Raw genomic sequence first — 10439 nt, 5'->3', positions numbered from 1 at the left:
AAGAAAAATACTACTAAAACGAAAAACTAGTGATATTTAATTATTCTGTCAAAAAAAAAGGTATACATTTCTACAATGAGGACTACAAATGGAAAGTAAAATACTTTTTTTTTAAAAAAAATAATTATATTTAAATAAAAGTATGATTTTTTTTAAATACTTTAGATAAAAAAATAAGTAATTCTTAAATACTATCATTATTCTGTATATTTATTTAATATTATTTAATAAAAACAATAACCCTAATATATATATATGTGTGTGTGTGTGTTGGGGGCAAATGCCACGATGTTATTTTATTTTCAAATAAAATGTATTAATGTATTAAATTAAAAGTTTTATTATGTGAGTCAATTAAGAAGTTTCTATAAAATTTTAAAACTACGTAATATTCATTAAATAAAATCATATTTTCGTATAATATACTCTGTTTTAAATGGTTGTGGATAAAAAAAAAAGACGTTTCAACCAGAGATGTCACCCAGAAATTTTAAAAAATGCTAAAAAAAGTGCCAAATCATACGCTGCTAGCATTTCTCAAAAAATACAATGGCACATACCATTTCTACAGTTTTCGCGTGATATAACACCACTTGAAAAAAAATGAGTATTACAATATCAGCATATAGGTGATCTATCTAAATTACAAATAGCTTCCCTTAATGTTTATATCACTTCCGGTAACTTTACATGAATTGAAGCATGGTTAGCTCCATATAAAAATCCAATATGGCTGAAACTCAGGATAAGAATGGTGGAACAATTAAACAGTAGGGAAGAGGATTCCTGAAAGTGAGAGCCGTTTACCTACCCCGCACACTGGCAGGAGATTGACCACTTCTCTCACTGCCAATATCATCGTCTATTTCACTATTATATAAACAAACACCATTTGGGTTTACACTCACTTCAGAACTAGCATTACTGCTAGTGGCATGAGGAGAACCCGAGATACTAACAGTTCGGCTACGCGGAGGCCCAGACCTCACACTATACATTGAAGATGCTGGAATGTTCGTCATCAATGATGACCGTAAATTGCCTGGAACCCTTCGCCTTATATCCTGTTCAAAGAGAAAGGAAATTATTAGCAAGAGAAAATACAATTTCATCAGTTCCGATTAATTTGATTTTAATAGTAGGTATGAAATGAGATCAACGCCCTAAATGACAAACTCTCAAATATCTAAATAACGTCAAGACATAATGCATCCACAAAGGGAAAAGGCCAACACAGCATTTAAAAGTTTCTCTAGATCCAGTGTTTCAGATGCAGGCGCGTTGCAAATTTATTCTCGACTGATAGAACAAATGCAGAAAATGTGAAGAAGATGCATACCATATGCCTAATTGCCATATCCAAGGATTTCTTCGAGAGTGATCTTCCAAAACCAGAGGTATCTGGAGAAGAAGATGACTTGCCAGAAAGATTATGGGAAGAGTTCTTGTCATCCAGCCTTGGTGGTGCCAATTTTCGCATATTTATTACCCTCTCAACCATTTTTGTGCCCATTACAACAGGACTGACATTGTCATTTGCTCTGGAGTACCCACGATTAACTGCTGGCATAGAGCTTCCAGTTGGATGAGAAATGCCGTTGGATGAACGTCCTCTTGAAGGAGAGTTTGATTGCCGCCTTGGTCTACCAATAGAAGCAGGCTCAACAGAAGAGGATCGTGCACCGGGTGCTCCAGGCCTACCCCTAGTTGTTGACAGCGGCCTTTCTGGAAGCGTTGTCCTCAAATTGGGTGGCGCATCAAGTGAAAAGCCAGGCATCTCAGATGGCTTCCATGGTCTTGGGCTTGGCTTCACATTTGGTGAAGTGCCAGGCGATGTTATTGGCTGCCTTGACATCACAGGAGCTGACTTGGAGATTGAAGAAGTCTTAACTGACAGAGAAGATACAGTAGATACATTAGATGGTGTTGTAGGCCGCCTAGTTGGGGTTGATGCCCTTGAAGTAGGCCTCGATGCAGATAAGGTAGTTCTGGTTGTAGGTGTTGAAGATCTTGTAGTAGATCTTGAAGGTGTAGTAGATCTTGACAAAGGTGTAGAGGATCTAGATGGAATTGTGGTTTTAGCTGCAGGTACTGTAGTAGTTCTAGCAACAGAAACTGCAGCCTTAGTAGCAGAAACCATGGGCTTGGCTGAGGAAACTGAGGTCTTGGTAGTTGCTACCATAGCCCTAGTTGATGGTATGGTTGTCCGAGAAGTCGGTGTTGAAGGTCTAGATGATTTTGAAACTGTGGTCAATGTAGGTCGTCCAGTAGGAGTTGCAGATCTAGATCCCAGATTCCCTGAGGATGAGGACCTCCTAGTTCCCCCAACTGAAGAAGTCAACCCCGGGGAAGAGGCTGGTAGTTTAGATACTAAGTTGCTTCTTCCAGCTAGTTCTGAAAGATTCCCCGCTGATGAGGGCCTTCTGATTCCACCACCTGAAGAGGTCAACCCAGGGGCGGAGGCGGGTTGTTTAGATACTAAGTTGCTCCTTCCAGTATGTTCTGACGGAGGATTTGCTAACTACAATCACAAGGAAACAAATACAAGAAAAATTATTTTCAGACCATTACCATGAAAGAAAAACAACAAAATCATACTATTATGAACCATATGTTAAAGCACAAATCATGGATTACTTTGGACTTTGGAACTAACAAATAAATGCAGAGTATTACATTTCTATGATTTTGCCAATGTAAAAAAGTATTATCAATTTACTCAGTGAAACCGACAAAGCTGTTTTTATGAAAGAAATTTATGTAGAGAGAAAAGGGGTAAGGAATCCTCCTAAACAAAGTAACAAAACAGAAAAACAAACAATGAAAAAGACAAAATCTAAGTAATAGATCTTCACTCCTCAACATTAACATATCTAATAGTGAAACCCCTTCAAAAAGGACCTGTGTTTCCTACCAAATGGACCGTGAAGCTTGGACACCTCTTGTTTGAAGTGTTACAATGTAGTCCACATTGCAAATTGCCACAAAATTTAGCCTCTTTACTTCTACCTAAATCATTAAAGTAATTAATCAATGTGGTCTAGGAACCTAGAACTAGGACACACCCAATATTCACCAAAAATGCCAAATATGGAATGCCATGAAGAAACTCCAAAAGGACAATGGAAAAAAGCAAGAGAGGATACTGAAAGCAACAATCATGTAATTAACAAATAAATTAACCAAAACATGTCATGGAAAGTTGGAAAACATCCAAAATAATGACATGCGGTTTGTAGTCCAGGTATGTCATTGCTACAGGGGACGGTGTATGAAAATTAGCTACTTATAATCAGGCACCAATAACTGAAATTATGCAATAACTCACAAAACATACTTAACCCATTCCTAAAACCATTTATTTCTGCTTAAGTTCATCTGGCATGATGAATAATAATGATATTGTTAACAAACGAACTTTCATCAAAACCAGGAGTTTACAAGGAAATGTACAATTTCATTGATGAATTACCATAAACCCTAAAACCAGATGTAAAAGACAAAATCTTCAAATTACCATAAAAAGATAAATTATTGACATGATCCAAAAAATCAAATAAAATTGCTTACTCTAGCTTTTAATGATGTGGGGCGTAAAGTTGGAGCCCCAAGCTGACTCATAACAGTTTTTGTTGATTCCATCTCCAAAGAAGGAAAAAGGGGAGTCCCAGGTGGGGTTAGAAGCCTGAAAAGGAAAAAAAATGCTAAGCCCCAATCTAAGCATTAATGTAAAGCTAAGTCTGGATTAGTGCATGTTAATTTATTTATTATTAGTTCATGCTTCAAACACACAAAGCATCGATGCAAGAACCTAGTTAAAGTCAGAAAACACCCAGAGCATCGATGCAAGACCCTAGTTACAGTCAGAAATCTCAGATTTGGATAAGGTTAATAACAAAAATAGCAACAGTGATACAGTCCTACTAATAATTTATGATTGAAAAAATTATTAGTATAAAGAAATATCAAAGAAAGGAACTACAAAGACAATATTTGGCAATATCAAAGAAATATTGCCAAATTAATTACAAGGCATTGTGAAGTTGTGCTTATTGCGAATGCAGATGAACCTGTGATTTCTAACAATTTGGCTTGTTTAAGCCTGGAAATAAGAGAAACTGGCCATCAGTTTTACAATAAATTAATTCGTTGTTATCTTCTAGACTTCAGTTATGGAAAATAGAACATGACACTTTATAAACCTAGTCAGTATCATAATGATGATATTAAAACAAGGGAAAAGCTATAAAGTGAGCATGTTTATTATACGAGGTCATGAAAAAATGTCAAAGACTCTGGTCACAGATGCCAAATTATCAAGAGTTAACGTTGTTTTTTATGCTCTCATAAAATTTTGCCAAGGGTATATATAGATTTTTGGTAAAGGAGCGGGTGAATTAACAAAGGCTTGTGAGAAAACACAATCAAGTAAGGGCATTCGTATTTACCATAATAAAAAGTGATTATGTTTATGTAATATGAGATGGAGCCTAGGCCACCATAAAAAAAGCAATTATAATCTCATCTGACTAACTAAACTCATTCTAGACAGTTTTCCCCACATTTTGGTTTTTTCCCACACAAATTTAACTCAATTGATCATTTCATATTAGTAATTGCAAAGGATAGTTATTGCTTCAAAGTTGAAGTGATATTCATTACAATTGCTTCCTCTGTGGGATTTGGATTGTAGAGCATATCAATTGCTCCATAATCAGAGCTGATATCATGTACGAAGAGTGGTTAACTTGTTAGTTTCACAAGAATATCCAGAAACTACATCTACAAGTTTTATCAAACAAAAAGAAGGAAGAAAAAAAAAACTACTCAAATGACATAGTTGCACTGAATAATTACAGTAAACACACAAAAGTTAAGCATTAAAAAGACGGTTAGAAAGATAAACAGGATATACCAGTCATAATCATTCTTATCATTCTCCGAATTGAGAAAATCATCAGCACCAGTCTTCCGCACCAGCGCCGCCATGGAAGACGGAACGTTAAACAAGGGAGAATTGCCTAGATTTGAGCCTGAAACACGAAACACATAGCGAGTGACAAAGGGAAACACAACATGTCACACCGTGCAAACGACACAACCGTCCGGCAGTTGTTGGCGCTAAAATTAACAAAACGACATCACAAAAAAAAAACAAGAAGTGTCGTCGTCGACGGTGTGCATACCCAACGCGGCTGCACCGTCAAAATCCTCTGCGGCGCGAAGCACGAGATCGCCACGCTCCTTCTCGCGGTTCCTCATTTCCAGGAACAACGCGAGTTCGTCGTCCCTGTCCTTGGCGCGCACAGAGGACCTGAGAGCCCCCAATTGCTGTTGCCTCTGCTTGAAGGCGTCTTGCATTTTGGATTCCGGCGCTATGAAGCTCCGATTCATCTCAGAAATGGCAACGACAATTAGGGATCGATGAAGCGAAGAAGAGAAAGAAGAGGGAAAGAGAAGAAGAAAAGCCCGAAACAAGAGAAGAACCTAACTGAGTTCCCTCGTTCACCTCAACAACCGCGCACCAACCGAATGCATCCTCGTGAACCAAAAATAGAAATTAAATCAATACTTAAAAAAGGTAAATTGAATAAAACGGGCTTTGGTTGGAAATAGTTGCGGAAATAACAAAGTGGAGCGCATTGGGATTCCAGAAACTTCGAATGAGAGTGATAGTGAAGAGAAGGGAGTGGCATTGAGATGTAATAAAAGGCAAGTTTGAAGATGGAGGGAGAGAAGAATAGATGCTGTGAAGCTGCTGCTGCTGCTACTGCTGTTCTTCTTTCTTTTTAATTTCTATCACTTAAAGCCTACGTTACACGGTTGATGGATTGGATGAGTTGGGTGAGTGATCACCGTTATGCCCTCTTTCTTTATTATTATAATATCTTCCTTTTTCAAGCTTTTGCCAACGTGACTTCGCAACTATGCACTCATCATTCATGTAACCTCTTTTCTCGGGGGACAAAATTTTAGTTACTAATTAACTAAATCATTTGCAGTTTCCAAAATAAGTTTCTTCTTACCATGTAAATTTAAGGCCTACGTTACATATAAGACGCCTATTCAACTCTGACACCCAAAAATCTTTTAGCATTTACTTCCTTCTCGTTAACGTCTTCAGTAGGTAACTTTTTTTCTGTTAAAGCAATAAAAGAAAAAACGCACAAAGGTAAAGTCTACCAAGAGAAAAAGAGAGCACCTAATTTAATAAATGTTATGAGAAATTTAGGCGCTTAGTTAGTTTGATGCTTTCCGTTGGTATCAATTACCCTTTGTTCTTGTTTCATTAAGCATTTCTATAAAAGCTTCTCTCATAAACACTGGCTGAAATTTATTTTAATAAATAACAAGATCAAATTTAGTAAAAGAACTTGTCATCGATCACATTCATAAGTTTAACTAAACACATTCCACTTTTAATTTGAGTATTTGCATGATTAGGAAAGAAAAAACTTCCAAATACCCCGAAAGATGGTAATAGCGAATGGAGATGAATATACAACAAGAAAAACATATGATTGATTAGAACTTAGAAGTTATAACATTAGTTTTTTTACATCATAATTAACAATCAAATGTATTTAAATTGTCTTATGGGCAAAATGCAGATTTTGCAAAACTGCCCAAATAAAATCCACATTCGTTGAACAACAGGGGATGAGGATTAAAGAATGTACAATTCAATTGTCAATGGCAGATGACTAAGCGTCATCTGCTTCACTTCCACCATGTGCTTCATGGCCAACCCAATAATTGCAGTTATCAGGACCTGACACCTTGTACCTGGCCAGAAGTAAAAACATGTTAAATCCACCATCTTCACGTATTAAGAGTGTTTTCTCAGTTCTCGAACAACACTTCTCTTACCGTTCAAGTACAGATTTTCCTTCCTTGTACTTCTGGCTTTCTTCATGAGCAGTCTCCTGAAAGAAACCAATGGTAACTACTAAATTCTACGTATAAATTGAAAAAATCGTACTCGTGAAGCACTGTTATAAATCGTACATATTTCCAACCCACAATTGATCCACACCCCACACAGAAAATGTCAGCCACAGTATGCATCCCAGTGAGCATCTGCCTGTCCTCGTTTTCTCCAGCAGAAACATTTACGCTGTAAAAGAAAAAAATATATTAACTGCATCCATGACCAGAACCAACTATAAAACATAACGTGGCTAGATCTTTAGACATTCAGAGGCAAGAAGCCATGAATAACAAATACATCTCTTCTGCATAATACTTTGGCTCCAAGCTACAAAATCACCTAAATGTCAGTTGACGAGAGTGGCAGGAATTATGAATTGTTCTTGCTATGTAGCTGTGATACACATATGATTTCTATTGCCAAGTCATAAGACAAGCATGACTGGATTCATGATGGGCATGCAAAAAACAAGGACTACAATAGCAATGTGTAATGTATATACTCAGACAAGTTCTAGGACAAACAATATGTCATTAAATTTCTCTTAATTTTTTGGTCTTGTTTTTAGACAATTTAAGTAGCATACAACTATATTTCATAGTTTTATCACTAATTGTCCAAATACATTCATACAAATACCAAAAGAGAACGTTTATCTTAGTTATTTTTACCAATCGCATAATGATAAGGTTCCAAGATCAAGGATGACTTACACCTTACTGAAGAGATAAGCTTTCCCATGTCTGCTGTGGAAAGACTGAATAAAACACCACAAGAAAAAATAGTAGTCAGAATATGTATTTTATGGAAGACCAATAAAGAATACCCAGGTGTGAATAAAGAAAAGTTGGCCAAAGCTCGAAGGCTACATTGAAGAAGGAAAATGAACACAATGGCATAACTACTTAACACAACAATTTTTCTGCAACAGAGATAATCGAGTGGGTTCAAATTCTATGTAAGAGGATGGGAGCACTTCTGCAAGTCAAGGGCCAGGGAGACCCAAAAATTCTGCCACTTATACTTTATTTGCACATCTTATATTCACAAAAGTATGAAGAATCAAAATCCGAATAGCTTGGCCAGCCATTTATTTAGAGAACACCTTCCTTGGTTTCTCCTCTGGGAACACCGACAACCAGACAATTATCTACTTTCACCCTCTCCTTTTAAGCAAAGTCAGTATCTATTATCCAAGAATACGCAGCAACGAGTTCATTATTCAGAGTTAAACCAGCAAAGAAATGTTACCTCCACAAGCACTCGTGTCCATTAACTGTTACAATTTATAAACAAAAATACAAACACAATAAATTGCACAACAAGTATCTTCATGAATTACAGGATCTTAGATAAAGTTCATTTGCAAAAAGAATTGGTAAACAGTGATGCAATCCAGTCCAGGATTAAACTGTTAATCGCTTGATCGCGGGGACAGTGATACCACAACAATAACCAACCCTCCTAAAAGCTTTAACTAATAGCCATTAGGTGAAGGCTCATAAGTGGTTTTACATCTATGCCATAGCCTTGGCACATGATGTTGCCACCACGCAATTGGGAAAAAGAATTAAAAAAATCTTAATTTGAGCCAAGGGAATACAATACAAGTAAACAATAACTAAAAGATGGATATCAAATCAATCACTAAAATTAACAATTTGCACTCTCGAAATTGTATGGACAGACTATTAGAGGAAAAGAACAAGAAATGCTTGACAGGAAGATAAAGTGACTATTCAAACCTACATTAGTGCACGAACTCATCATCCAACTGATAAAATTAACAAGGATGAGATAAAAAAAAACAAAAACCCAGAACGAAGTTAGAAAATCACAAAAAAAAAAAGTGAGTCATGAAAGTAGGTGAAAGAAAGAAAACAAATAAAAGGACAACCTTGGAAACGATGTCTTCATAGAGAGCAAGATGGGTACGGCAGTGTTTGCAGCTATAGACCTTCCCCTCGAGATGGACCACAAACAACCTCCCCATAGCTCAATTCGGAAAATTCTAGGCTGAAGATCAACGGGGATTTTCAGATGAAGGGTAAACTAAAGACAGGACTCAGTCAAAACGAAATCACGCAAAGGTCAAATTGAAGCGGCGATGAATCTAGACATAGCGTCAATCGAGGAAGGAGAGAAGAAGAAGAAGAAGATTATGATCGTAATGAAGAAGAAGAAGAAGGAAAAGGAGAAGGAATCGTTGAAAATTACCTGAGAAGAGAAGAGAAGAGAAGAGAAGGAGAGGAGTTGCAAGAAATGTGGAGAGAGAAACAATCAATCATCGCTTTTTTCTGAGAAAAGAGAACCCGACAAGACGTGTCTTCTTCCCGTGTAATTATTTATTTAATGTTGTATTACGCTTTTCTGCTTTTTATTTCATTTTTTGCTTAATACAATAATGAAATACTAATTAAAAGGGGAAATATTGTTCAAAGAGTAATATTTAATGTTAATTATTATGTTTATGGTCATTTCCAATGAAAAAATGTTTATAGTTTTCTTCGAATGTTATTGTAATGGAAGTGATTCAATTGGAAATAATCTTAAATGTTTTTAAAATAATCGCGATGAAATCAATGATCTTGTTAGAATATGCTTTAAATTGTGAAGTATAAAAAATATTGTTAGTATATTTTAAATCATTCTAATAATAATAGATTTTATTGTATCTTCAATTTTAATGCAAGGTTGCTTTGCTTGCTTGACTTAACTACTTGCAAGACAATTCTGTTCCAAGTTCTTTTCACTTTGATGAAATGTCACGGGATTATATTAAAACTTTAGATAGTAACTTAAGAGTCTATGACTTATTTTAAACTTTTTTTAACAGAGTTTAACTTTCTTTACTGAATAAAATAAAATAATTTTAAGACTGTTCCTCAATAGTTGTACCAACAATTAAAATATTTCTATGCTATACGGTCAATGGGTAGAGGACTCGTCCATATAGTTGATTAAGGTTTCCACGCATGGTTAAACACATTTTGGTCCTTTAAAGTATAGATTTAATAGTTATATTCACATTAATTAAATATAAAATTTCATAGATTTATCTTATTCTATAAATAGGTTTACCGAAATCAAGTCAAAGTATCTATTGGATAACATTTAATATCTTCAATTATTGAATATCGAAAAACTAATATACAATAAGCAAAAATAATCAATCATTTCATTTATACAAAAATTTGAGTTCGACTATCACTTATACAAAAACAAAAATTGCCTGTGGGATTACAAAAGGATTTTTTATACATAGGAGAAGGCTTGAGATTAGCCACAAAAATGGGGAAGTCGATCACATGAATTTTGGGTTCTTCATTCGGTCATTTACTGACCTTTTATCGGAGTTGTTTAAGCACCAACTTGAAATCTTAAGCATGTTGAGCCATTATGCCGGAAAAGCATAAAAAAAATTAGTGAAGTTAAAGTTGACACCAACCAAAGTAACAAGTATACATACTGGTGAGATCCACCCAACGATGAGGAGACATGTATATGG

The 10439-nt window shown here is 35.7% G+C and overlaps 2 protein-coding genes across 4 annotated transcripts; both read right to left on the bottom strand.

Moving 5' to 3' along the window:
- Window positions 1-510: 510 nt before the first annotated feature.
- Window positions 511-5978, bottom strand: LOC137826142 (uncharacterized serine-rich protein C215.13-like). Its single transcript, XM_068632008.1, has 5 exons — window positions 5187-5978; window positions 4916-5033; window positions 3571-3685; window positions 1340-2521; window positions 511-1064 (listed from the first exon to the last, which is right to left on the bottom strand). Exons 1-5 carry the CDS (start codon window positions 5392-5394, stop codon window positions 804-806), a joined length of 1884 nt encoding a protein of 627 aa, XP_068488109.1. The 5' UTR covers window positions 5395-5978; the 3' UTR covers window positions 511-803.
- A 522-nt stretch (window positions 5979-6500) lies between these two features.
- LOC137826141 (protein yippee-like) lies at window positions 6501-9282 on the bottom strand. 3 transcript variants are annotated; one of them, XM_068632004.1, is made up of 6 exons: window positions 9149-9282; window positions 8829-9044; window positions 7645-7688; window positions 7009-7117; window positions 6871-6926; window positions 6501-6786 (listed from the first exon to the last, which is right to left on the bottom strand). In XM_068632004.1, the coding sequence occupies exons 2-6, from the start codon at window positions 8922-8924 to the stop codon at window positions 6705-6707; spliced, it is 387 nt and encodes a 128-aa protein (XP_068488105.1). In that variant the 5' UTR covers window positions 8925-9044; window positions 9149-9282; the 3' UTR covers window positions 6501-6704. The 3 variants fall into 3 exon arrangements, with proteins under 3 accessions (XP_068488105.1, XP_068488107.1, XP_068488108.1); XM_068632006.1 differs by having other exon boundaries at window positions 8829-8983; XM_068632007.1 differs by having other exon boundaries at window positions 8829-8947.
- Between the last annotated feature and the right edge of the window lie 1157 nt (window positions 9283-10439).

The sequence above is a fragment of the Phaseolus vulgaris genome, chromosome 8 (assembly GCF_000499845.2).
Source record: "Phaseolus vulgaris cultivar G19833 chromosome 8, P. vulgaris v2.0, whole genome shotgun sequence".
Taxonomy (NCBI): Eukaryota; Viridiplantae; Streptophyta; class Magnoliopsida; order Fabales; family Fabaceae; genus Phaseolus; species Phaseolus vulgaris.
The sequence above is the reverse complement of the archived record's forward strand: the minus strand, read 5'-3'. Positions and strand labels throughout refer to the sequence as shown.

Coding starts and splice junctions, on each gene's coding strand:
- LOC137826142 (XM_068632008.1), bottom strand. CDS start 5,394: ATGAATCGGAGCTTCATAGCGCCGGAATCCAAAATGCAAGACGCCTTC. Junction 3,686..4,915: donor GATAAGAATGATTATGACTG/GTATATCCTGTT, acceptor TTTCCTTTTCAG/GCTTCTAACCCCACCTGGGA. Junction 1,065..1,339: donor ATATGGCAATTAGGCATATG/GTATGCATCTTC, acceptor CTCTTTGAACAG/GATATAAGGCGAAGGGTTCC.
- LOC137826141 (XM_068632004.1), bottom strand. CDS start 8,924: ATGGGGAGGTTGTTTGTGGTCCATCTCGAGGGGAAGGTCTATAGCTGC. Junction 7,118..7,644: donor GCTTATCTCTTCAGTAAGGT/GTAAGTCATCCT, acceptor TTTCTTTTACAG/CGTAAATGTTTCTGCTGGAG. Junction 6,787..6,870: donor GGAAAATCTGTACTTGAACG/GTAAGAGAAGTG, acceptor ACTTCTGGCCAG/GTACAAGGTGTCAGGTCCTG.